General features: G+C 47.4%; 1 protein-coding gene across 2 annotated transcripts in view; it reads left to right on the top strand.

Annotated features, from left to right (window-relative positions):
• Positions 1-4,107: 4,107 nt before the first annotated feature.
• PLEKHH1 (pleckstrin homology, MyTH4 and FERM domain containing H1) overlaps positions 4,108-27,975 on the top strand; it is a 45,010-nt gene continuing 21,142 nt past the window's right edge. The window contains exons 1-7 of one of the 2 annotated variants that reach the window (XM_036905976.2): positions 4,108-4,710; positions 11,420-11,576; positions 19,519-19,581; positions 20,318-20,467; positions 23,418-23,501; positions 25,010-25,091; positions 25,167-25,921. In XM_036905976.2, the coding sequence (XP_036761871.2) occupies positions 11,451-11,576; positions 19,519-19,581; positions 20,318-20,467; positions 23,418-23,501; positions 25,010-25,091; positions 25,167-25,921 (1,260 nt within the window). In that variant the 5' untranslated portion in view covers positions 4,108-4,710; positions 11,420-11,450. Of the gene's footprint in view, positions 4,711-11,419; positions 11,577-19,518; positions 19,582-20,317; positions 20,468-23,309; positions 23,502-25,009; positions 25,092-25,166; positions 25,922-27,975 lie in introns of those variants that run through there. The other variant, XM_036905977.2, reaches the window with a different exon arrangement.

Here is a 27,975-nt window from a genome sequence, read left to right as displayed (position 1 = left end):
AACTGCCCCAAGCTTACATTAGCACAGAAATGGTATAGCTGGGACTGGACCTGAGGTCTGACTGGTTCTGAGGTCCCCATTCATTCCCAGGGTGCCCAGGGAACCAGACACAGACTAGGATGATGTTATATTGACTCTGTAGGAATTTATGTTTTAACGATTTCAGTCTAAACCATGTGTTGTGTGTCTGTCAACCTTTTCTCTCACCCCTAGAGTGGTTAGTTAGCATCTGAAGTACTCTAATCAGGGATCCGCACTCCACAGGGTGCTTACAGCAGTGCTTCAAATGCCATCAAAATCTCCACCAGCAGGGTGAATGGGCTTGACCGATGTTAGAAATAATCTTTATTGGCAAAATCAGTGGTTTTCAAAATACAGGGTTAGCCAGAAAGATGATCCCGGGCCCTCGTATGAGTGACTGAAAAAAGCAGACCAGGCCAACTCCCCGATTCCCTGGAAGCAGGCTGAAGCAGGCCAACTCCCCGACTCCGTGAAAAGACTTTTCTGTGCCTGCTTGCTAATAAGTGTTTGTATATTTGGCAGATGTTGGCTTTGGCCACTTCTAATATCCCACCTGTAGGAAGCCATGGGAGAGGGGACAGATGGCCTCCACTCACCTCTGATCTGTACATCTGCGAGTGTAAGGCCCTGACAACCACCCAAGGGCCAAACTGATTTACACCGTCCACAGTGGCTGCCCCTCCAGCCTCATCCTCCTCTTGGAAGAGCAAAAGGAAGCCCTCAGCTTCAATGGCTCAATGGACCCTTCAACTCAGCACAGGGTGGCTTTCTTCCCCTCTCTCTGTTGCCCAGCCACTTGTAACAATAAACAAACACCAAATGAGAACGAGCTTTAGGTGCAGAGTGTACCATTTGTCCGTGGATCCTTAGGGAGCCTGGGGGCTCAGAGCCTTTTTGCCAGGTTCCCACCAGGCCCTTCCTGCTCTCCTGCCTCTCCCACTATAACCCCAGCCAAAAATGGTGCCTAAGATGATTTTTCTTTACTTCAGTTTTGCAAAGTTCTCCTCTGTTGTGGTGAGTCCCTCATCCTCCTGCCTTTTCCTCTAACACTCAGGATGTGTGACCTCAGGGTGGCTGTACCAAGGAAATAATTTCCCCAATTTACAACAGGACAAACTGAGGCAAGAAGGAGATGGTTTATCCAAGCTCATATTTGGACACCTAATAGAGTACCCGGAATGACTAAAAAGTCAACTACTGTAGATGAATGAATGAACAAATGAATGAATGAATACAAGGGAGGGATGGAGGGAAAAAGAGAAGGAGGGCGCTTTGAGCTGATGTTATTGTCTAGGTTTGGCCAGTGGCCACAGTTTGACTTTCAGTTCCATGGAAGGCTACATGGAAAGTGCCTTAAGACAGAAAGATTGTGGGAAAAAGACAGTGTCTCAGACATCCCAACCCTTAATTCCAGATTTAAATTAAGGGTAGACCAGCCTGGATGTCCATAGGGATTCATTCCTGGAGTGATGTGGGGGTCTGTGGTTGAGAGTGACATAGCAGCCTGGCCTCACTGGAGCCAGAGGAGCTGCCTTTGCTGACTGGGGACCAATGGGGGAGGTGGAGGAGACACCAGAAACCCAACCAGAGTTGTGGCGAAGATAGGCAGCACCTTCCCCAGCTGCCCACTCCAATATGGGTCAGGCAGAGGAGGCAACATCAGCAAAGAAGGCTGATGGGACAATCCTTAGCATTAGACAGGGAAACTGCTCTGCCTGTGGGCATCCTGATTGGCCTGGTTATTGATTACTTGCAGCCTCCAAAGCATGCCAGGGCCTAGGGCTGTGGGAGTTACTCTCTCCCTGCAGTGGAAGAGGGGGCCCATGCTCCCTAGCAACCCTTCCCTCTAGTGAGCACTAGGTAGGGACTAGTAGAAGAGCTATAAAACTCAGCCATAAAGGACATTATTAGGACAACTGGGGATAGTTGACTATGGCCTATACGGTAGATGATATTGAATCATCACTAAATTTCCTAAGTGTGATAAGATTAGAACACCCTTATTCTTAGGAAGGTATGTGCTGAAGTATTCAGGGGTAAAAGGTCACGATGTGTACAACTAAGTTTCAAAGTTCGGGGGAAAAAAACTATATATATATATATATCATTTATATGTTATATATATATATTATAAATATGTATATAGAAAGAGAATGCAAATGAAGCAATATGTTAACAATTGGTAAAGCTAGGCAAAGAGTATATGGTGTTTAATGTACTATTTTTGGCAACTTCTATAGGTTTGAAATTTCAAAATAAAATGTTTGGGGTAAAATTTGAGAGAAGAAGAATAGCTATCACTTGTTGAACAATGATTAGATTCCAAAATGTATGTAACTATTATTGGATTTACTCCTCAAGCCAACTCAGAGGGAGACGTGATTCTTTAATATTGAAGTTAAGGAAATGGAGTCCCAGAGACGCTAAGAAACTTGCTCAAGTTTAGAGCTGGGACTGAAACAGAGCCCAGCATAAGGTGGAGGTCACATGCAGGAGTGCAGTTAGGAGGCAACAGCTAATACTTTCTTGAGCCTTCCTCTGTGCTTATAGTGTTTAAAAACTGTCCATGCATATTAACTCACTTAATCCTCCTTTTCTAAAAGCTTTGTACTCTGATAAATCACTTCATTGGCTCAGGGGGAGGGGATGAAAGGGCACTCAAACACGCTGATATGGAAGATAGACGTGATGGTTGAGGCAGTCTCCTTTGAGAGCAATTTGGCGGCACCTATTGAAATTCAAAATTCACACTGTGTTTATAAGCAGCAATTTCACTTCTAAGTATTAAACCATAAAGTCAGTCATATATGCGGATGATGAAGTATTATAAAGATATTCATTGTAGCAAAGTATATAAATAGCCAAAGACTGGGAACATCCTAAATATCCACGATTAGGAATACTGGGGAACCATTAAAAAAAAGCAACTCTTGGTGTGTTGATGCTTCACACTTAGAGTCAACAAATGGTAATGTCAAGAGCAAAAAAGCAAGGGATGCTTCCTTTGTGTTTATAGGAGGATATGAATACGTATATATGAATGTATATGTGTGTATATACATATGTATTTATGAGTACTTATGTATTCATAAGATATCTTGAGAGGATACACGCAAAAACTTACAACAGTAGTTGTAGTTGGGGAGGAGTGATCTGGGGGACAAGTGACAGGGAAGGAAGATTTGTCTTCTCATTGTTAGCTCTTCTGTATTATTTGAAATTTTTGCTATGTGCATTATTACCTGTTCAAAGTGAATAAATGCATGCAAGAATGAATGAACAAATCACCCTTACAAACTCCAAAGGATTTGTGTTTCGGCTTCCGTAGGCAACTTACAGAGTGTTGAAGGGATAGAAGAGGTCATTGTCTCTTTCTGGGGTTGATGTATCTCAATCCCCAGGAGCCATGAATTCATTTGCAAGTTCAGCCCCTGGAGTCCCATTGGCCCAGTTGAACTTTCACTCTTGGCCTCCTGAAGTACTGCCACCAGCTTTTCATAGTGTTGAGGTCTCAAAATTGTGCAAGAGAATCGCCTAGGGAGCTTGTGTAGCTGGGCAATTTCTCAGCCTCATCTTCAGAGATTCAGATTCAAACCTGGAATGGAGCCAGGGGATCCTTCGCCACTGCCTGGAGTGCACCTTCTAAATCCCCTTTGGAGAAGGACACCCTGGTGCCCTTTTGCTTCTATTCAGACCTAGACCGAGAGCCTGCAGGACTAACAAGAAACGGTTCCTTTCCTGCAATATTCTTCATATTCATCTTCTTTACCCCTTACCCACCTAACCAGAAATGTTGTGTTAAATTCCGTCTGGGTGTAGGATTATGCCGGTGAGCTGAGGGAGTGCACGCCCTGGAAGAACGAGGGCACGTAGACTGCCCGGCAAGCTGCCCGGCTGGCAGTGTCCTGTTTGCTTTTCTAGCTCCTTGGCTGGTTCCTTTGTAATAAATAATGTACACATACTTACATACATAAGCAAGCAAGTTACCCACTGGGCTGTGGTGACTCCACCTCCCCTCCCCCCAGATAACAAATCGGAACACTGGTCTGCCAGCGAGACAGACAGACTGAAATAAGGACTTCTGTTCCAAATATCCGGGCGTTACAGTTCGCCAGACAAATGCTGGAACCTCTTCTGAGGAGAAGGGTCTTGTCTTGCGCCCCACCCCGCGAGGGTCCCATACTGTTGGGAACTAAGTCGATCCCGGGGAGCCCTGGCCGCCCCTTGGGGCCGCCCATGCGGCCTCCGCAGAGAGCGCACAGCCGGAGCCCGGGGGGCCCCGCCGCCCTCCCGCGGCCCCAGGGACGAGCCCAGCGGTGAGGAGAGGTGGGAGGCCGGAGCCTGCTGAGGTCATTTCCTGTGCCTCTCCGCGAGCCGCCCGCAGAGCCGAGCCCCGCGCTCTGCCTTTAAGGAGCGGGCGGGGGCGGGAGGGCCGGAGGGAGCGCGGCGGAGCGGTGAATGGGGTGCAGCCAGACTCCGCCGGGCTTTGTGCGGCCAGCCTGCGGGCACCCCTCCGGGCCCCAACCTCTCCCCGCCCCGCCCCGCCCACTCCGAGCCCTGCTGCCGGGGAGCGGAGACCCGGCGGCCGCTGCGGGCTCGGACGGGAGCGACGCAAGGTCAGCGGCGGCGGCGCGCGGAGGGCGCCCGTGTGCCGGGTGCGCGGCGGGGACGCCCGCGACCTCGCTGGAGGTGAGCCGCCCCGTGCCCGCGGGCCGGGATGGGCTGGGGGCTGCGCGTTGGCGGGCTGGGTGCTGGGCTGGGCGGAGAGGACCGGCTTCCTCCGGCCCCAGGGCGCTCCCAGAGCAGGTGCCTCGCCAACCTGGAACCGAGCTCCCAGCAGCTGGGAGCGCCGGGAGCCGCCGGTTCGGCCCTGGGACCCCCCGCCGCGAGGCGGGGAGGAACCTTCCTGGGGAGGACAGAAAGTTTGGGACCCGCTCGATTAAGTTGCTCCCCGGAAGGGCCCTCGGAGCGTACTAGGAGGCTTTATGCACCGCCTGTGCTGTCGCTGGCGTTTTCCACTCCCGCGCCCTCCCCACCTCATCTCAGGTTATCTCGTCTTAGATTTCCCCGGTAGTTCTCTTAGGAGTCCAGATGGGTCAGGCTTGACTTCTAGAGGCAGGTCAGCCAAGCAGAAAAGAAAACAAGTTGGGCGCCAAATGACACCAGGAGCTTTGTGTCCTGAGCGCCCTAGAGAGGAATCGGTCACCAGGGACTAGGGAGCCTTAATGGGGTCACCAGCGAAAACCCTCTGGGAGTCGAATCTGCTCCCTGTTGGACTTGTTCCTGTCAGCTATCTCCAAAAGCTTTTCTGAACAGAGCCTTAGTTGCAGCTAAAACTTCTGCTTTAATGATCATTTTAATAACAGTTTCCGTGGAAAAATCATCGGTTCCTTCATCAAACTTTCTGGACTGTCTTCTATGTCTTAGACATTGTATATGGGAATATCACGTAACACTTTATACAACATCGATTCCAGTGTTTCTGTATATTATTATCCCAATTTTACAAAGGAGGAAATGGACTCAGAAAAATTGTGATTTTTGCCCAAGGTCATATAGCTGAAAAGTGGAAGAAGCAAGACTCAAACCCAAGCCTCCTAATTCAGATGTGGGGTTTGGTCCACTACTTGCACCCTCTCTCCTGTAGGCTGCTGAGGGGGCCTGCACAGAGCTAAACTGTGGTGGAGTACACCCGGTGTCATAAATTCAATTGAAACTAACAACTAAGCTGAGCTGAGAAAATGTGGTGCCCCTTTCTGCCCTCTTCACAAATCCCCTGTGAAGGGGGAAGAAGTATGTACCTTCCCCTTGATGCCCTTCTCTTCACTATTCCCTTCCTCACTGTGGGAGGCTGTGTCTCTCTGTGCAGAGCTCTGTGTTCCTTAGGAGTTGAAGAGTGCTTTATACAGGGTGATTTAAAGTGCCAGGATCCCTCACTCCTGATGACTTCACAACTGGCTGGCTGCTGAGCCACCATCCTGCAGACAGCACAGGGGAGCAGTCCTTCCCTTCTTTCAAAAATGAATCCAAAATTGCCCTCCTCCTGGGCAAACAGGCACTCGTTGGTTGGAGTGTGAATTAGAATAGGCTCAGGGGAGGGCGATTTGGATTACCTGGCCATTTAAAAATGTGCATCACTTAAGCCTACAATTCCATTTCTGGGAACTTATTCTCTAGATACACTCTGATGTGTATGAAATGATGTATATTCATTGCAGCAGTTTATTTTAGCAAAAGGTTTCAAGCAATCCAAATGTCTGTCAGTAAGGTAGTCAAATAAAATCATGTAATAGCTACACAGTAGAAAACAATGAAGCTGTTAAAGAGCATGGAGGGAAAATGGGGGCAGATATGTATAATGATATAGGAGGATGTCTCAGTTATATTGTTAAGTACAGTGTGTATAGTGGTCATCATTTTTGTATGTATTTATGTGTGTGCAACATATATATTAATGTATACATACTGAATATTTCTGAAAAACACAAAACCCTGAAACAGTGATTGCCTCTAGGGAGAACTATAGCTGAAATAAATACATGGGTCTAACTCTGCACCATATACTCTTTTGTTCACTATTCAAAAATACACAGATAATTTTAAAACTTCCCTGACCTCCTCTCCAAGGTAGAGGTGGTGGTGAGCCTGTGTATGGGCCACCTCTGCTCATATGCCCAGGGCACTGTTGGTTTACATTTGCTCGTGGATAGTAGCTGTCATTTATTCAGTGCTTACTGTGGACCAGGCTTTTGTAATATTTCCTTCAATTCTCAAAATATCTTAACATAGTGTGGTCTATGAAACTGCCATTTTTTGGAGGTCAAAAATGGTTAAATGTTCACAAATTCATATGGTCCAACTTAATATTATTTCTCTCCTTTTCAAATATTATTGCCCTCAGTTTCTAAATGGAACTGAGGCTCACAGAAGTTAAATACATGGTTTAAGTTCACAGGATTATTTAGAGCCTGAGCGAGTATTCAAACCCAGGCCTGTTTGGCACCAGAATGTGGGATCTTAAGTACTATGCTCTGCTGTTTCTCTTCATTAGTTTTGTTGTCAGGGATGCTATTCCTGGTCATCATAGCCCCTCCTGGTATTTAGATCCCTGAAGCCTGGAACATGCTCACCTTTTCCAGTCTCTCCCAGTATTGTGAAATGGGCCACTCAACACCCAGGAGATAAAGTGTATGTCGTTGGCTTGATCAGATGACAGGTGGAGATCAGAGGGAGTCCACTCATCCTCCCCTCCAGCTCCATCCCCAGAAAGGGGGCACCAAGCTCTTCTTTCCCACTGTTGGGCAGGTGGTCAGCCTAGTCACCTTTTAGGAGGTGGTGGTTGTGCGTCACCAGCAAGTGGAAATCATAAAAGGTGCTCATGCTCAGGGAGTGAACCACAGTGAGGTGACACAGGAGAGCCCAGGGGAATTTTTACTCAGAACAGAGCAGTCCCCATTGACTTCTGATGCTCCCACAGTGACCTCTGGCCTCTTTCTTTTAGGCTCTTGTATTGATTGCCTCCCTTTGCAGGGAAGTCCCCATGTATTCAGACTATAGACATGAGCCTCATAAGCCACAGAATCTTTATTCATCTTTATGCCCCCAACCTTGCACATAGGAATTAGTTAACAAAAGTCAGTTGAATTAAATTTAATCTCAGCATTTTGTCAATTTCTGGTGAAACCTCTAAACTTGCCAGAGCCATCAAGGTCAAGTATGTGTTTTCCCTGATACAGGCCCAGAGTCTGAAGTCACCTGACGACCCCCTATGCTCTCTTTTTTCACCACACATCCTACCCGCAGCCCCTGCCTCTGAGGCATATCCCTACTGACCTCTCTGGCCATGTCCATCCAGGGTGCCAGAGGCCTTAGGGAATGCCAAAGCAGGTGTCAAGCCCGTGCAATCATTTGACTCACTCCTGCCAAGCAGTTCAGCGTGCTGGGCTACTAGTGGGAATTAAGAGAACTGGGTTTCACAAGAGTGGCCATGAGTTAATGATAATTGTAGCTGAGTAGAGGCCATGTAGGGATTTATTGTACTATTCTTCCTACTTATGTGTGTTTAAAGCTTTCAAGAATAGAAAATGAAAAACAGTTGAGTTAGGCTTTGTTTTGTCCCTCATTTCTCCATCTATTTTTGCTATTAATGTTGTATCTGTGTTAGGCTAGCCTGGTGGCATGACACCCCCACCCCAAACCCCGCCCACTGAGGCAGATCCATGGAAAGAGGATTTCTGTATATGTGGAGAAATCAGGGTTCTTGGCCCATCTTTGATACTACCTAGTTCTATCTCAAGTCACAGATGTTGAGTTTTCTCATCTGTACGTTGTGAATATTATCACTTGCTCTGCATCTCAGGAATATTGAGCGGGTAAGGAGAGAAATAACACCTATCTCAGTGCTTTGAAAAGTTAAGAGCCATTTTGTAAATCCATATCTGCTCATCCTTGGGCATCTGTGGGAGGTACAAGTGCAAGGTGACCTACCTAGCAGGTGAGGTTCAACCTCACATGGTATCTTCCCTTAACAGCCCGTGTTTTATAGCTGCTGCTCTGACCACCTGCTTCTTTCCAAAGCATCTAGGCCTCATACTCGCCAGCAGACACCTTGCTCCAGATGCATTTAGAAACTTCTTAGCTCTCCTTCCATGCCTGGACAAACCTTACACGAGTGCCAGCCCTGTCACCAGCATCCCCAAGGCAGGGAAAGGATTAAGCAAAGCACTGGGTCAGTTCAAAACTGTGATGTCTTGGAGATGCTCAAATGGGGAAAGCATGCCATGCAGTCTGTATAATCTCAGATACCAAGGCTGGCAGGGGCTCATAACATTTGATTTCCAAAGTCCCTGGAGATTTTAAGAATTTGGCCCTCCTCTGGCCCCATGGAATCTGAGCTGCAGCTTTGGCAATCAATAAGAAGGAATTAAAATTCACCAAACTCTTTCAATACCACAAAAGGATTATGTTTCCCCTGCCCTTTGGTTTTACTCAGATGCTTTTGCTGCTAATACTCAGCCCTCGTTGCAAGATTCCCAGGTGCTAGTTTCAGATCTGCCGCTTCTTAAATTTATATGAGGAAAAGCAAAATCCCCTTAAAGGACAAAGAAAATCCAACACAAAGCCCCCCAGCCCTCTCTGGAGGCCCCACAAGGTTCTGTTTTGTCTTCTCAGCTGTGATCTTAGCTCAGAGAAGGTCATGTTTTGTTTTTGTCTTTTGTCTTCCTGCCCGTTCCAGTTGGTCCCAGTCTTTTGAAGTAGGGATGCTGGGAGGCCACAATGTCCAGATTGTTTGGGATGGCAGTTGAGGGAGAGCAGTGCTGAGGTCATGTGTCCAGTGTCCTGAGCACCCCAGGATGGAAAGACAAACACCACCAGCCCCATCAGTGGTTTAATTGTTAAGCCTTTCTCTACAGATCTACTGACCCTGTTTTTTAAGTGAAAAATCAGGAACATGGTAAATGTCTGTGCTTCCGGAGGTTATGGGTTCAGAATATTTGAGACCAGGATGTCCTGGATAATCTGGGATATAGGTTCACCTTTGTTCCCAAGATAAAATATTTCTCTCATTCTTAACAGTCCACCTCACTCCTTGTGAAATCAGAATTCTTACCAGTTTTTGAATGGGTAAAGAGCACAGTGGCTGAGAACAAGGACTTTGGAATGAGAATCCCAGCCCCACTACTTACTAGCAGTACAACTGTCTAAGGTAGCCTCTCAGTTCTTCAGTGCCCTCATCTAAGAGTCTGGACAACAGGCCCACCCCTTGCGTATAGGTTGTCGTGCAGATTAAAGAGGCCACACATGCCTGGCATACAATAAAACTCAATAAATGACGGCTATTTGTGGTATATAAGGGGAGACAGATACTTATAAATATCAGATGTGAGATGGGAAGAGTATTGCTGGTTAACCCATCAAGGACAGGCTCCCCAGGGTATTAGGGCTGGGTTTTCTGAGGCCTTGTGGCTCCTGCAAAAGGGAAAGGGGATTTTAAAAAATTGATTTGTATTATGGAAAATTCTAGGCATATATCTAAGTAGAGAGATCAATATAAAGAGCCCCCATATACCCATCACCCACTTTCAAAAATTATCAACATTTTGATAAATCTTACTTCGTATATCTCCCTGTCCCCCTATTCCTCACTCCCTGCCATGAAGTGTTTTAAAGCAAATCACAGACATTATATCATTTTACCTGTAAGTCCTATGTACCTCAAACAGATGACATTAAAAAATATTATCAACTTATAAAATGAATGGTCATTCCTTAAAAGTACCTAATACCAGGGTGACCATATGTCATGGTTTGGGACAGGCCAAATTTATGCTTGTTGCTAAGCATAATTATTAATAGTATTCTAGAAGAGGGACTTTAAAGCTCCTGATGATGGCTGAGTCTCCCAGCCCTTCTGTCTGCTTGCTGTGCCGGTATCTCTTCTCTCATGCCCGCTCATTACTTCTTCTTCATTTTCTCATCCCTGACCCAGCTTTTCTTCTCCAGAATGTCTCCAGGAGACACTGGGGTAAATTCTCCTGTCCGGGGATATTATAGGTGTCTACTTGATTTGTTCTGAATTTGTATAAAGTGTTTTCCAAAGACTTGTGGCTTTCTCCAGAGGCTGCAGCAAAATATCTACCAATTTTCTGCTCTGTATTTATAACTTTAAAGGATGAGAATCTGTTCCAAAGCAGGATGATTTGATGACAATAATTGACAGAATCCCAACTGAACAGAAAATTGTCAAGGAAATTCCAAGCATTCCATTTTCTTTCCATTCTTCCCCATCTAAAATCTATATAGGCCGACAGAACTAAACTGGCAAGCAGGTTCTGCCTCCAGTTAGCTGCGTGGTTGCAGATAAGTCTGTTACCCCTTTAAGCCTTCCCTGAACACCATCCCCACATAGTTGCCCCATTTCTCTGTTCCCATTTATCTGCATATTGATTAGTAATTGTGACTCCATTGTAATTTTGCAGTTAGACTTTCCAAAGAGTCCTTGAAAAACTCAAAGACAAGGGGACCCCTCTTATTTACCTTTGCATCTCCAGTGCCTAGAACAGAGTCTGGTACATAAATGTTTGTTGAATGGGTAAATATATGTTAAATGGACAATTGAATGAAAAACCAATGAGGCCTACTTTTCACTTCACAATGAGACTCAGTTCTCCTTATGGTTTCTCAGATTTTGTGATTTTCTGAGTGTGTTCAGCAAAGATATGATGGATCAGGACACAGTGAACTAAGGAAGGGGACAGTGGGACAGAGGGAGAGCAGTGACTAACCTACCTTCCCTGACCCTGTTTTCTCTGTCTCCCTTTCGTCTCCTTCTCCTCTTATCCCCACATAACTCCTCATACACTTATTTATGTTTTCCTGTGCGTGTGCTGGTTCTCAGGGCTCTGGAATATCCAGAAGTTGATCCCATCATGGCAGAACTCAAGTTGGAGACCCGGACCGGTATAGACTGGCAGAAGCGCTGCCTGGCACTGGAAACCCAGCTCTTCAGGTTCCGTCTACAGGCCAGCAAGATACGGGAGCTGCTGGCTGACAAGGTGAGTAGCTCTCTGACCTCACTGTAGGTGTCTGTGTCAGGGGGCCAGCATTTACCCATCCCCTGCTGACGTTTAGAATATTCCAATTTTTCAGATATCAGTGCTGCAGTAAGCATTCTTGTATATGTTCCCTCGTGACTGATGTATTTGGATTTATTTCTATCACTGTATTTTATGCTTTCTATTTACTCTTTATTTTTCTTCCCTGTCTAGATTTAATAGACTTTATTCCACTTCCTGATCTACTGATTTGGTTATATACTTTATTTCTACTTGCTATTACTATTGTTTTAGACTTAAAGACTACTACTTGTTGCCCAGTATCTGTTCCCCCCTTCTCTCTCATATAAATAGAACCTCTGACTTGTAACAATGCACATAGTTATCCAGAATAAAGACTGCACTTTCCAACCTTCCCTGCAGCTGGGTATAACCATATGATTAAGTTTTGGATAATGGGATGGGAGTGGAAGGAATGAATGCAACCTGTGGGTCATACACTTAAAGGAAAGGGTTGGAATGTGGACATCAGGGCAAAATGTCTTGAAACATGCAGCAGACAACACCCTAGAGCTAGACTGCTTATGTCTGGAATGTTACATGAGAAGGAAATAAACATCTGTTGGTTTAAGCCATTGTTATTTTGGGTTCTTTCTTACATCAGCCAAACTACAATCTAGCCAAATACAGTAGGCATGGATTTAAAAAAAAAATTTATTCTGCTTAAACTCATTCTGCTTCCTGAGTCTGAGGATTCACATCTTTCATCAAGTTTGGAAACTTTCATGCCGTTGTCTCTTTGAGTAATGCCTCTCCTTGATTTTCTTCTCCACTTCTGGAATCTTACACAGAATCTTGTCATTCCAGTATCCATGTCTCAGCCTCTTTATCTCTCTGTGCTGCATTCTGGATTTTCTCAGGTCCAGCTCTCTGTTCATTAATTCTGTCTTCAGTGGTACCTAATCTGATGCTGAACCTATCCATGGAACATTTAATTTCAATGAACACATTTTTCACTTCTAGCAGTTCTGTTGTTTTTTTTCAAGTCAACTGATTTTTTGGGATAGTGTCTTGCTCTTGTCTCATATTCTCAATTACTTCATTACATCTTTAATAATTGTGAACACAGTTCATTTATAGTATCTTTCCTAGTATCAGTTCTTGGGGGGTCTGCTCTAATTGTTTTTGGTATATGTGGACTCACTGCAGATTATTCTTCAAATGTTTAGTCATTTTGGATCATATATTCATTTTCATTTAGCTTCTTTTCCCTGTGGGGATCCTGTTGGCCTGAAATATTTTCTAATAAGAAATGGGAGACCTGAGGAAGGAAAAGGGCTGGGACATTAGCCTGACACTGAACCTCTTGGCAGGAAACCTTAGGCCATAAGCACCATGTTGCTCAATGTTAGGACTGTGCCTGTCACCTGCAGTCATCCCTAGACCAACAGGACAGGTTCAACAGTTTACTTGAGATTTTCCCAGTACATCGAGGTAAGCTTCAGATCACAGAACAAGGTAACTCAGGTTTCTCAGGAGAGCCCCTGCTGGGGCCAAGCCCTGGTCAGGGCTCTGTCGCTGCTCCCAGAACTTACTTGTCAATCATTACCAGTACCCACCTGTACCTGGGTGAGCTGGGTCAGCTGGGCCCCTCCGACCTCTCACTGCCCTGCACAGCTCACTAGCCCACCCACCCACCTGCCTGTGGAGATTGTCTTGCTGGAGGACTGACGGCCACACAGTCACTGCTGGCTGTCCTGCAGGGCTGGCCAAGCCTGGGTGCCTCCCTGGGGATCAGCCCTGCCTGGGATCAGATACCACCCACTGGCTGCTAAGGCTTGGAAGCATGCCCTTCCTTCTTACCCATCACACAGCCTACTCATACCTGACTCTCTCTCATAAAATTGCCATTCTACATATGGAATAATCTGTGCTTAAAAAAGCAAAAAAAACTTTAAAAGAAAAAATGTCAAGGCTAGCAAATAATCTCTTACTTGAGATTAAGAGAGGTGATGGAGGGCCTGGGAGAGGGGGAACCTTGTTTCTGCTGTTGCACCTCTCAAGGTCTGGTGTGCTATTGTCATGGACGCCCAGATTGCCAGGGCCAGCCCGTTCTGGAGCCAGAGGAGCTGTGGGTTCCCCTCCCACCCAGTGCAGAAGTCCAGGGAATGGCTGTCCTGGAGTTCACATCTCGCTCTGCTCCTTGGGAGCCATTTTCTCAGCTAGAAGTCACAGAGGCCAGTCAGATCGGTTTAAGACTTGGTTCAGTTCTAAAGGGCCATAGAAATTCAAGTCCCTTGGACTTTTTTCATTCTTGCCAAACCGGTACCTCCATTATCCCATCAGAAAAGTGGACATATAATATCTATTCACAAAAGAGCTCTGTAGGAATTATAATGAATACCTAGCATCAATATTAAAACTAATATAAATTTATTCATTCATTCATTCATTCCCTATCTGCTTCCAAAAGGAATGAGTGGATTTACCAAAAAGAAGAAACAATGTAATAAAGCATCCCTCATTTTCTAGCTTAAATATTTTTAACTAAGGCAGCTTTTCCCAATTCCCATTCCAATGGGACTGTGTGCACTTCCTCTTCCTAGTATACCTGACTGGTTTTGCCAGCCAAAGTTTTGAAGTACATTAACTCAGTTTTATATTTGTATACCAAAAACTTGTAGTTCAGGACTTATTTTGATTGTATAAATAGTTCAGTTCAGTCCCTTTAAACAAAAGAACAATGCATGTTGCTCCTCCCACCTCAGACAATGGATTATACAGAGGCAGCAATTCAGTTTCGGCACCAGCTTCAAAATGTGTGGAAAGAATGTGAGTCACAGAAATACATCTTTAAGTCCCTCAGAAAAGGCCAGGTACTGTGAAAGGAGAATACTAGGACTATCTGGACTAGTTGGAAATACGGTGAAGTCCACATAAAGTCATCACAGAATTCGTCTTAGAGGATCTCCAGGCTGATAGATTTGATTTGCTTCAGAGCAGATGCCTTTTAAATCTGCTGTGCAGTGTGTATGAATGCACGTGTGTGTGTGTGTGTGTGTGTAGAGACAGAGAAATATTTTTTTATTGTTCTAACCCCATTTTTAGAAGGCCCACTGTGGTATTTCTCCAGAACCATGGCATTGATAAAGCCACTTGAGAAGTCCTGTGCTGATGGAGGCTTGGCCTGGCCTTCGTCCCTGCAGAAGTCAGTTAGCTTTGCTTTGCACTGTGCAGACAGGCTAGTGTTTTTCAGAGTGTGCTCTGTGGACCACCTGCATCAGGATCGCCTGGGATTTTGCTCTCAAGCACATTTCTGTGTCTGTGCCTCAGGCTTGCTACATAAAAACCTCTGTGGGCAAGGCCCAGGCATCTGCCTTTACCGAGCTCCACATGGGTCATTACATCTCTGGCAATCCGAGATCTGCTGTCATGAACTCTGGCCATGGCCCCATGCAGCTCGCCTTCTAGTGGACACCTTGCACGCCATGTGCCCCAGAGGTGGTGCTGGGCTGAGGGGTTGCAGTGGAACCCAGAGGCAAGACTTAGAGCCCTTTCTTTCCCACTTCTTCTGCAGTCGGACACCAGGGCAGCCCCACAGTCATGTATTTTATATATTTGAAAATAAGCATATGATTTCAGTTAAACAAAAGATCTGTTACTAAAAAAAAAAAAGTCTAAAACTATTGTCTTTGATTACAACAGAGTTGGAACCATTTCATAGCTAAAACTGGGGATTGCAAGCTCAAATGCTTGTAGGTAACTTAGGTAAGTGAGACCATTGGGTTCTGGGGAGAAGCTGAGGGAAAATGCTTCAGCTAGAGGAGGAAGCCAGTTACTGCCATGAGAAAATGTAACTCTGAACAACTCCAGATCTTGTGAGTTTTCAAGAGAAGCTGGAAGTTGGGGATTGCATGTGGAATCTGAGTTTTTACATGACGTGTGGAATTTGGATATGAGAGGCAGAGTGGCTCACTGTGACAGAGACGCAGAGGCAATTCTCCTGAGTTAGAATCCTGGCTCTACGTCTTAGCTCTGTGACTTTGGATAAGTTACCTAACCCTTCTGTGTAAATTTCCTTATCTATACAACAGGGATGATAATAGTACCCACCTGCTAGGATTGGGATGAAGATGAAATGAGTTCATACATGTGAAGTGCTTAAACCAGTGCTAGACACATAACAAGTGGCCATGTTCATTACCTCTGGGTCGGCTAACCACCCACAACACTGTAGGTCTTGCAAGACACTCTGTAGGCTAATAGTTGGCAACCACTAGCTCAAAGCCATTCTTTTTGTAGATGGATCATAAGTAGGATGACCATATAATTTATCATCTAAACTGGGGCACTTTGGAGAGTAAAAGGCACTCTTACTAAGAATTCTGGGATGACAGCTGAGCACCAGGTTGTGCCAGGCAAACAGGTCTCTCTGGTCCTAAGTACTACCTTTGTTTAGGAAAAACCATCAAGTAGCTGAAATCTGTAAACTGCTCGTAAGTGCCCAGTTGAGCTTTATGCGAGGCATCTCGTGTAATCTTCACACCAACCCTAGGAGGTGGAGACTCGTTACTTTTATTTACTGGGGAGGTAAATGAGGCACAGAGAGGTTAAGGAACTTAGCTAAAGCCACACCATGGCAGAGCCAGTTGGGTTCCAGAACCTTAGTGCTTACCTGTACCATTCTCCCCAGTGGATGCAAAGTAGTGGTAAGAATGTTGAGCCCCCTTTCCAAAGGGATAGCCGAGGCCCACATGGCCTGGCTCTCAGCTCAGGCCAGTGCTCAGCACGAGGACTGTGCCGGCAGCCCCGGGGCTGATATTTCACTGCATCCCCAAGTATAACAAGGAGCTGTGGACATGGGGATTAAATGCCACATTGGTGCCCAGTGCATTTCATCTGGGGCAGCTGATGAGTCTCATGTACGAGTTGCAGCTGGTGAAAGCAGATCCCCCCTAAAAGTCAGCCGACTAAATCTGATACACTGGCTGGTGTGTCACCCCAGCCCGCAGACTGAAAGGACAGCTGAGGACATGGTCCTGGGGAACTGAGAGGAGAAACCAGCTTCAGAATAAGGGGTGGACCCCCAGCTGCAGCTCTGCGGAGCTCCACATGCGGCCCTTCAATGAGTGTGAAGACCTACCAGCCGTCCTGGGGGGTGTTGGTGCTGGGATCAAAAGAGGAGTTTGAGAACTCTAAAAATGACATTCCGGCATAGACACACCTGGGAGGATTCCAGTGGCAGTGGGGAAAATGTATTTTCATAAAAACGACGTGATGTTGAAAGTACTCTCTTCACTCAAGGATGGCAGGATATTGGTGTTTGGTGGAGCACGTGATGGATATGTGGATGGTCCTGGTACCCCTCTCTTTAAAAAGTTGAGGTGTTCAAGGAAAATTAGTTCACAGAAAAAGAGAATACTCCAGCATAAAGGTGAATACAAAAGGCTTGGAGTCTCAAGTGACCTGGTGGGGAAGATAAGGTCGGCTGGAGGGGTGGCCCAAGGCTGGGACGAGAGCCCGGCTCTGAAGGGGCCTTCCTTCCCGACTGCTTTGGTGACAGCATGCTGTGAAGAGCTGTCTGTATTAAAATCTTGAGGGAAAGCTCCTCATGTTGTCAGTCACAGGGTGGTTTCTGGCTCCGACCAGTGTCACTAACCACTCTTGACCCAAATGGAAATGCCCAGTGGGGAAGTAGGACTCAAATACATTATTCCTCACTCTACCTTGGTTTTTCCATCTGTAAAATTGGAAGACAAGGCTTTCTATCAGATGAAGTTAGAAAATATCAGATAGTCATTGTAGAAGGTCAGGAATATGAATGATTGTTTCCTATGGAAATTTTATGTTTTCTGGTCTGCAAAGCAGATGTTAGATCTATGTGGTCAGCTGAAGGTTAATCTTGGAAATTTGCTAAGAATCCAAAGCCTTCCCATTCAGTATTTCATTGTATTCTTTAAAAATTTAAATGTTCCTGGTAATTATTGTAGAGTTGTTTCTGATGTGGGCAGAAATTCCACCTCTGGCTAGCTTAAGCCAATGGAATTTATTAGGATGCTGGAGCAGCTCATGGAATGGAAGGAACTACCTGACCACCACGGTGTGGTGCACGTTCTCCAGTTTAGCCCCTGGGCTTTCATCTGCAGGGTCTCTCAATCCCAGATGTCAGATTCCAGGGCAGAGAAGCTGATTGGTCCAGTCAGCTCTGGTGCCAGAGGGGGAAGGGTTATAGTACTTACAGTGTCATTGTACTGTATAGTACTAACCTGGCTACTGGGGGCCACTGCTTTAGTCAACCAGCCCCCAGCCTCCAGCAAGTAGGATTCTTTTTGCACTGGGCAGCCACCCCTGTGACCATAATACTGACTTATGCTATGCTTTTATCTCCCCTATAGCTGCAGAGCAACTGTCTGAAGGTCAAGGGAACTGTAAGATAGGCCCAAGGACTGTTTAATCTCGGAAAGGCCATCTGGCTTTAATTGATGCCTGAATCTGACCAGAACCAACCCACTCTCTCAGGCTGGCGTTGAGAGGTCTGATTATGATCGTAAACCCCAGAGAGGAAGGAGAGAAGAGAGGCAGGCATCCCTGGCCCGAGCACATGAATGCCCATCCAAGGCGGTCCTGTCCCTGGGGAGCCCAGGGGGCATTTTTGTCCTTGGGTTGTAAATCTTGAGTTTACTTGGGATCCTTGGATCCTTACAAAGGGAATCTGCACTGAGAGCATCTTTTCTCTTCAACCCCAAGGAGGATAAAAAAACAGATGAGGGAAGGCTGCCCTGGGAGGAAAGGTGCCCAGGCTCTCCAGCATGGACTCCTCGGGGCAGCTCCTGTCACTCCCCAGCACCAGGCTGAGGGTGCTCCTTCCCTTCCGTCCTTTAGTCAGAGAAGGAAAGCAGAACTGCAGCTGAGAAGGGGAGAGACTGGGAAAGAGAAGGAATTAATTGCAACAGTTCACTGGCAAATATCAAACCAAGGTCCAGGTCAGAGGGAGAAGTTGAGTAGCTGGAGAAAAGGCCAGACCTGGGGAGGTGAGGTGGGCACAGCTGGCCTGGAGCTTGGAAAGTGAGACCTGTGCAGCCTCCTGGAGGGCCAGGCTGAGATATCCTGCTTCTCTGCCTCCCTGGGGCAAGGGAGGGCAGGGAAGGAAGCAGTTGACATGACTAGGCCCTGCACATGGCTTTTGACAGGAGGGTTGGATTATGACTGCCTCCAGAGGGCCTCTGGGTGGTAACGTGTGTTTTGGGCAGTGCACAGCTAAGCCCTGACCAGGGGAGGCCAGGAGCTGAAATCCAGGCCACACTGCTTGCTTGCCAAGCTATGAGCACGCAAAGCTGCAGAGGTGCCAGCTGGTGGTGGGCTTGTGAGCAGCTCCTCAGGCTTTAGCTCAGCTCTGGGCCCCAGTGAGCCCCTGTGTGTGAGCACGTTGTCCCTTTGCTTGAGCCAGTTGGCACACGAGTCCAGACTGGCTAGGATCCTCAGACCCAAATGACACACCTCTACTGGCAGCCAGATAGAATTTTTAAAAATATGTCTTGATCCTGTCTATTTCTTCAAGAGTGAGTAAAAATGGTAGGACTAAGGGTGAGAGCACCTCAGGAAGCCTGCTGCCCCTCTCTGGGTACCTACACAGGGAGAAAGAATTAGGCTTTTCCTGTCTCGGTGGAGAGGACAGCAGCTCTAGGCTCTTCACTTGCCCCATACATTCACAATAAGGGAGCTGAGGGTTGCCACGAAGATCTGGACCCTGAACCACCCTTGAACCACCTGAACCACCTTGAACCACCTGAACCACCCTGAACCACCTGACACCCTTGAACCACCTGAGATGGGCAGGCAGGTTAAGCCTGGCCTGTGTGCACAGTTGGCTTGCAGTGCCTTGATGCCATGCTCATTGTAGGGACACTCCACCAGCATCTCTCCTTTCTCTCTGGTTGAACAGATGCAGGAGTTGGAACAGAGGCTGCTGGAAGCAGAGCAGAGAGCAGAGAATGCAGAGACCCAGGTAACCGGCAGAGGGGGGACTGGTGGGAGTGTGGAGGGAAATGACTGTTAGCCTTTCCAGACCCTTCCCATGGACACACATGGACACATTCATCACACTGTTAAGCTCCTTACAGGGACAAGGAAAACCAGCAGTCACTTTTTAGTCCTGAACAAGTTAAGGTGTGTGGAGCTGTCTATGGGCATGAAGGGGTCTTTGGGTAAGGGCCAGTGCACTGAGCAGGTGAGTGGGTTAGTCTAAATAGGCTAGGTTATGCTGAGATAACAGGTTAAGTCTAACATCTCAGTGATTTGTCACATTTTAGTTTTTATGCATGGCACCTCTCCAGCCAGCGGAGAGAGGGTAGCCAGGGATTCTGCTTCACACAGTGAGGTGGGCCTCTAACTACAAATGGCTGAGAAATACCAGGAAGCCCCTGGGCATTCACTGAGCAGTGAACATCTCTGCTGCAGTGAGGTTGGAGCAGTTCCTTTCTGGGGCTGTTTGTCCTGCCCAGCCTGTCCCTGCTCTGGCCCGCGGAGTTAGTGGCCCAATATCCAGCCATTTCTTCCTTGTGAATCCTTTTTTTTTCCCCCAGATGAGGTATGATAAGTGGTTGTTGAATGAATTGGCCCCAAGTGCCCTGGGTAAGAGTCCTGCCTGGGAATCCTGCGCTAGGGCAGCAGGAAGCATCCCCCTGTTAACAGCCATTTCACACACCACATCCCAACCCTTTGAAGCAATTGGTTCTTTTCAGGTGGGTGTGATGGAAGAGAAGGTGAAACTGTCCAATCTGAAGACTGTGGACTCAGCAGGCAGCCTGCACCGGAAGTACCAAGAATTGCTGAAAGCCGTGCAGGACAAAGATGAGCTCATCGACCAGCTGCAGGCACAGCTGGAGAAGCAGGTGAGGACTAGCGTGCACGGGGCGCCAGTGCCCTCTGCGGCATCTGCGCCGGCTGGCCCTCCAGGGGTGGGGCTCATTCCCTCCTGAGACAGCTCTTTCATGGGGAGACTTAATTACTGGAAGGTCCGTTAGTCCAGGCAGGGGATAGAGTGGGAAAAGGACCTTGGGAGCGGACTGATCTGGGTTTATAGCCCACCTCTTGTGCCTGCTGCTCTCTGACTAGGGGCAAATTACTTATGTCACTGATTCTCACTTTACATACTTCTGCAATAGGGGTTATAATATGTCTTAGGGCTGTTGGGAGAATGAACTCGGGTATCTGTATATAGTGTCAGACACGAGTTTGGTGTTTGATAAGGAGAGCTTCTCCCTCTCCACCCTGGCCTCATGTCCTACCAACATGGGGGCACACTTGCCTGTGGCAGCACAGCAACACAGAGCCCTGGTCAGAGGTTGACCAAAGTTTCTCAGTGAACCTGCGTAGGCAGAGACCGAAGTTACTTCCTCCTCAGAAAGGCAGGGCCTCTAGTCCTGAGCACCCAGGAGCCCAGGAGAGGCCACTGCCCAGCATTCGAGCTACATTTCACGCCTTTGCTCAGGAGGGGACATCTGAAACAGCCCCTGCCAGTTCCCTATGCGCACGCTCCTCCCCTTCCCGAGCTCATTAACTTCATCCTAATTCTGTCCTTCCTTCTGCCTAATTCTGTCTTTACCCGCCCCATTTTTCCCTGGTGCCAGTGCCATTATTTCCAACAAACAACCTCACAGCTTGACCACACTTTTAATTTTCCACATCTGTGTTTTCCAGAGGGCCCAGCTAGTCCTGGTGTACCTTCCCACCATTGTGGGACCGTGTGTAATCCTTCATCAGCATTTCCTTTGTGGTATGTGCCTTTGTATGCTGTGGGACACCATGTGTCCCTGAAAAAACATGGGAAAATAGAATGTTGACACATGAAATCTCTAATCAATTTTCCATTCGATTTTAGAGATACCTTCTCTTCTTTTTTGAATGGTTGATAGGAAGGGCAGCATCTGGGGATTGGTGAGCAAGGTGATTCCAGTCAGAAAAAATTCATTTCACTGTAATAATAGAAAGGTCCAGGTCAGAACAGGAAGAATGCTGTAGTTAAAGTCCATAGGCCTGCTTTTACTTCCAGCTGTGCCACAAACTGACAGAGGAAGGTCATTTCACGCTGCTGGGCCTCAGCTTCCACAGCCATCTAAAGAGGGTATCAGAAAGGTCAGGATCAGCAAACTTTTTCTATACAGGACCAGATAGTAAATATTTTTAGCTTTGCAAGCCACATGTTCTCTGGTGCAACTACTCAACTCTGTTGTCGGGCAGAAGCGGCCTTAGGTAATGCATAAATGAACGGGCATGGCTGTGTCCAGTACAACTTTATTTACAGAAACAGACTGGGTAAGGGCAGGGGTGGCAGGAGGGAACCAGGTGGAAGGCTGGATGTGGTCCGTGGGCCAGTTTGCAAACTCCTGAACTAGGTGACCTAAAGTCCTTTCAACTCTGAAATACGGGGATTTCCGACACTGTCCTGTTCCATCTCATTTCCACAGACTTGCTTGTTCAGAGCTTATGTTCATTATCTTACAATTATGAGGCCGTTCCTCCCTACAAGTGTAACCGAAGGCCTTATTGCTGGTCTCTGCCCTCTCAGCATACACGGTCTCTGCTTTCTAGATCGGGGAACAAGTACTCACTGTACAGCTGGTTGATTTTCTGCACTTCAGGCACTGTGCTTTTTACACTTTCTGTCACTTAACTGCAAAATGGCCCAGGAAGGAGATGAACCGTTCCCCACTTTGGAGATGACCCTGCAGGCCCAGAGTTTCCTGCCCAGTGTCCGTCCCACTGCAAATAAGCTTCAAAGGCAGAATCAAAGCCCTGAAGCCCGTATTTCATTCTCTGCTGGGCTCCTAATCTTAACTACAACCTCGTTTTTGAATCGTCTAATACTTGATTATTTTGAGGGCATTGCTGTACATGGATGCTAATTTAGCTTTATTTTCTGTTTTTTAACTGTGAAGTTAATGTATCCTTCTAGTAAAAAAAAATACAAAAAGACCAGAAAGGTATAACATGACATTTTTCCTCTATCCCCAATCTTTCTTCCCACTTCTCACTGTTACCCCCTGTTGATCCTGAACACTTCTTGGATATCGAAGCCCAGCATTCCATTGTTATTCTGTTTCCTTAGCCAAGCCCTTATTTGCGGACTCCTAGGTTATTTCCAGTTTTGAGTTGTTTTTGTCCATTGCTTTATCAAATAATACTGCAACAAACAATTCCTAAGCAGTGGGATTGTTAGGTCAACAGGATATATGTTTAAAATGTTGACAGATATTATCAAATTGCTCCCCAGAAAAGCTTTGACAATTTTTGTAAAAGAGGTTGTTTTCTAACATTCCTGTTGCTTTGGGATAACATCAAACTTAAATCGTGTTAAGTCTGATAGAGAAAACCGATGTCTCATTTTCATCTGCATTCTTAAAATTATGATTGAGGTTGAACAGATTTTCAGGGGTTTCTTTCCCTTTTTCTGTGGATTTTCTGTTCATCGCCTTGGCATCTCTTCATTGGTTTGTTCCTTTCAAATTAGCCCTTTGTATGTAAGTCATTTGAGTTGCAAATCATCCCCCAGTTAGTCTTTGATTTTGTTTAAGGGAATCTTTTTCTTTGTCCTATAGTAATTTATTGTGATGATATATATTGATTTGTCTTTTCTTTTGTGGCTTTTTGGGATTTGTGTTGGGCTTCGGAATGCCTATCCCACTTTACGAATATTTTTTAAAAATCATAAATGAATTTTTTTCTTTCTTTCAGGTCACCCCCATCCAGTCACTTGATATTCCTTCTCAGGGCTTCCCACCTCCAATTATTCACTAAACCAGTGGCTGCAGTGATGAACCAAAGGCCCTGTCTTTCTTGCAGAAGCAGATGAGAGCTGAGGAAGCAAAAATTGTTCAAGAAAAAGCTGCAAAGATCAAGGAATGGGTGACACTGAAACTGGCAGAGGTACGTTGCAACCACTTCACGGGAAGCCGGGGCCTGACGTGTGCTGTCCACGCCCAGCATTTTTCTGCCTCCTTCTATTGTGGGGCCGTGAGTGACCCTCATTTAGTTCACTGCCTGCCCTGCATTTAGCCTAAACGCTGAGACACTTGGCTTCACTTTTCCCTTCCGTGGTCGTGGCTGGGTTTCCCTGGAGCTCCTGATGGGTTCTGTGTTTGGGGAGAAGGAATGAGGAGCACACAGTCTTCCCTTCCGCTCTCTCCACTTTTTCCTCTGTTGTCTCCATTCTTTTAAAAAAATTTTGGTAGTAAAGGATACATAAAATGTACCATTTTAGCTGTTCAAGTATACAAGTCGGTGGCATTAAGTACATTCACAGTGTTGTGCAGCCATCACCACACTATTTCCAGGTCTTCTCATCAACCCAGCGAAGAGCTGTGTACCCATTAAGCCCTATGTCCCCATCCCCTTCCCTGTGCCCCTGGTACTCTGTACTCTGCTTTCCACCTCCATCCATTCATTTTCGTAGTTCATTGTTCACTACAGCTTTAAGAAACTCAGGACTAGAAGCTGCAGTGCTGCTGGCAAAAGAAAAACCCTAAACCAAGGACAACCACTTTCTAAACAAAAGGAAAGGGAATTGAAGTTTGGAAAAGAGCGAACACTCATTTTTTTTCTGTCCTGACACAGATGATTTGCACCTGCAGGTGGTATCTACTCATTTTGCCTCCCGTCCCCTTCTGTGGATGCACGTCTCAGGTCACCTGCTAGACCACAAGTGTTCAGGGACAGAGCCGATGGATGGTTCACCTCCATATTCCACAGCCCTGCTCTTTACTAACCAGTGCTTAGTAGAAGTGTGTCAGATTTCATTTAAAAGAAAATGCAGCCACCTTGAGGATGGATCTCATGGACAGTATGTTGAAGAAAAGAAGCCAGACACAGAAGTACATACTGTACAATTCCATTTACATAAAGTTCAAAAATAGGTACAACTGAACCAGTATGAGTAGGGATGTATACTTAGGTGGTAACACCCAGAAAGCAAGGAAGTGAGTCTCATAAACTTAGAGGAGCAGTTGCCTCTGTTGGGAGGGAGGGATATGTGATTGGAAGGAGCAAGTCTGGGGTGGTCGGGAGAGCTGGCAAATTTCTCTTTCTTCACCTGGGTGGTGGTCATATGAGTATTCATTTCAGAATCATTTGTTAAACTGTTCATTGATGGCTTATGCAGTTTTCTGTGTATGTGTTATATTTCACATTTTCAAAGGTTAATAATATCTAGAAAAGAAAGTGCAGGGGCTGCCAAATGGAATTCTATCCCGACCAAGGCTGGTCAGCAGAGAGGGAGGGAGGTGGGCAAGGCTGCCTGGGAGGGTCAGCACTGGATTGCTGGGGCACCAAGTGTTCTTTTTCAAATTTGATCTTTGCAAAGGATTTTTATCTTATTTTGAATTATATGTCGACCTGTAGGCTGAGTATTCTAAATCTTCATATCTCTTTTTGCCTAGCTTGAGATGGAGAATCAGCACTTGAAAAGCTATAATCAGCACCTGGCAGGGCAGGTGGGAGCCCTCCAAGATGCACTAGGAGGTAAGCAGGCCAGGGGGAGGCGGGTGCCGCTGCTGAGGGAGCTCTCAATATACCTGTTTTTTGCCTCAACCACAGCTCTTCAGATGGTACCGTCAGCGAAGCTGCTGGTGGCCACCCAGGAAACCCCAGAGCAGAATTCTGTCCCATCAGGGCCAGAAGCCCAGCTGATGGGGCAGGACAGCGGTCCTCAGGCCCAGGGTACCCTGAAGGCAGCTATGACTGCACCTTCTCTGGGTGCTCTGCAGAGCGAGGACTCTGTTCCTCAAACAGGAAGCCTGTCAGAGGATTCTGGTTCCAGTGTGGTCCATCCTGGGCAAATACCAGAGGCGAAGCCCCGTCCACTTTGTCTGGGAAGAGAGGGCCCTCCTGGCCAGCTGTGCATGAAGGCTCGCACCCCGAGACGTGGTTCAGCTTCCTGGGGTGAGGGCCTGGTCACTACTCAGGGAGGGACTCTCCCTGGGACAAAGACCTCTGCCAGGGAAGGTGGCCCTGGCTACAGCCTGACCCTACCGAAGGTGCGGGCTTCCAGCACCCCCCGGGACAGCCTCCAGCTGGCCAAGCGCCACCACAGCCAGCCCCAGGTGGGCCCTGGGCACTTCAGCCACGTGGTGAGCATTGAGATTGGAACCCTCGCTGCCCTCCACCCCTCTGGCCTTCCTGAGGTGGAAGCCCGAGCTGAACTCCGGGAGGAACTGGAGAAGATGGATATGGAGGAACAACCCCCAGCGGGAAAGGAGAGAGAGAACCCAGAGGCCCCCAGAGCTGAGCTGGAGGAAGTGGGTTTGGGTAACAAACCGCCCACACCCCCTCTGCACCGGTTTCCATCCTGGGTAAGAAGAAGCCTGAGGGGCTAGCAGGGGGCAAGGGGGCAGAGCTGGCATTTGCTGAACACAGCCACACGCTGTTCATGAGACGAGGCTGGCTTTGTCACTGCGACTCTGGGAGGCACACGCCACCCAGCCTGCTCAGCTCACTCAGTGAGCAAGGGGCAGAGCCAGGGTCTGGAATGATTGAACCGTGGCTGGCTGTCATTTCCCGAGCAAGCACTTCCTGCGTGCCACACACCAAACCGGGAGCTTTGTACCCATTTTCTCCTTTAATCTTGATGACCCTGAGGTGGTGCTATGTGGTGGCTGAGAGCACAGGTCCCAGAATCAAACTTCTAGGGTTGAATTGCTGTGTGACGGGGCAAGTTACTAAACCTCTCTGCCTTGGTTTCCCTGTCTGTAAAATGGGGTATCAGTACCTCCTTTAGTATCTGCCAAATGGAATTCTACCCCGACCAAAAGCAGTCGGCACTGAGGGAAGGAGGTAGGCAAGGCTTCCTGGGAGGGTCAGCACTGGGTTGGGGACGGCACGTGTTCTGAGGAGATTAAACGTGTTGGTGTGTAGTAGAGTAGGTACTCGTCGTGAGTGGCACAGCAATGCTGGCTATTGTGATTATTTCGGAGCCTCAGCTTCCTTACTTGTTATAATGGATACAGTTGCCTCAGAATCAATGGTCTGGGTTGGGGATACCCATGAAACAAGCCTGACCGAGCTTTAATCCTTGTAGAGCTGGGTGATGGGTATAGGAGGCCATTGTGCTTTTCCACTTTTGTGTCTGTTTGACATTTTCCATGATAAAGTGTTAAAATAAAAACGGGGTAGGGTGGGCGGGCGTTACTAAGATTACACAGGTCATCAGTGAGGGCCAGGTAAGACACTGGGTACCGAGCGCTTAGCACAGAGCCTGGCACGTGGGCAGGACTCCTTACCTGTGACAGGAGTTAGGTGTGGTTTCCTCATTATATATTAAGAAACATCTCCCCAAGATGTAGTTACTTGCTCAAAGCCACATACTAGTTAGTGAGGGAGGAGGCTTTCAAGGGAGGCCTGGCTGCCTGCAGAGCCTCGCTCTGACCCCTCTAGCTGTACTGCCTCTCAGGGGACATCGGAGAGCAGATGGCAGCTTCTTACTCGTCGCTGGACCCCTGGGGGCTGCTGTGGGGGACATCTGATGTCAGGCTCTTGGCAGCCCAGGGAATCGGGTCCTGAGGGCTGAGCCATCCCATGCCACTGCCCAGGAGGCCCGCCTTTCTGCAGAACCTTCCAGGGTTTCATTTTGAAGTGCTCTTAGTTGTGGGAGCCTCGCTGCCCCCAGCTTAGGGCCACATCCTTAGCAGTGATTGCCGACCAGTGTGGATTGCTGCCCTGCGACCTGGGTGACCAGAGACACAGCCAAGACTGGGAGGAGGGCTGGGGAAGGCTAGGAGGTCCCCCTGGCCAGTCAGTCTTCAGGCCATGGACTGCTGACCTGTCCCTGAAGCCCCTGAAGCATGAGAGTGCCATCTAAGGCTCTGTCTCCCAGCGGAGAAGGGTAGGGTAGAGGAGCAGTGGGCAGAGAAGGGGCGAGGGTGCAGGTGGGGCAAAGGTGGGAAGGAATTTGAAAACGGGAGAAGGGCCAGGCCAGGTTGGAGCCCTCAGATCCATCCCTTCTCTTATTCATTATTGTCTTGTAAATCCAGATGCTCTGGATCCTAAAGCACAAGTGGGCAGTGCAGGAGCATTCAGGCAAGGGACGTGGCAGGAGGGCACAGCAGTTGTTGCCAGAGAAAAGGGTTGCTCGCTTCTGCTATTTTGCCAAAATCCGGCCATCTGCTGTGAGGGCTGAGAACCTTGTGTTCTGCCTGTACATGCTGAGCGTGGGGCAGGGGACACACACGAGAGAAACAGGGAGATAATAAATACATAAAATACTCCAGAGGACATGTTCCTCATGTGAACATCAGCCCAGCTCCGGAGATGAAGGTATGAGGGAGATGCAGGTCTTCCCACAGGCCCACCCTGCCCTCAGCTGGGCCCCGGGACCCAGAATCAGCCAGACTAGACACGTGTCTCCTGT

The sequence above is a fragment of the Manis pentadactyla genome, chromosome 11, assembly GCF_030020395.1.
Source record: "Manis pentadactyla isolate mManPen7 chromosome 11, mManPen7.hap1, whole genome shotgun sequence".
Lineage (NCBI taxonomy): Eukaryota > Metazoa > Chordata > Mammalia > Pholidota > Manidae > Manis > Manis pentadactyla.
Note: the sequence above shows the minus strand (reverse complement) of the source record. Positions and strands in the feature narration are given on the sequence as shown.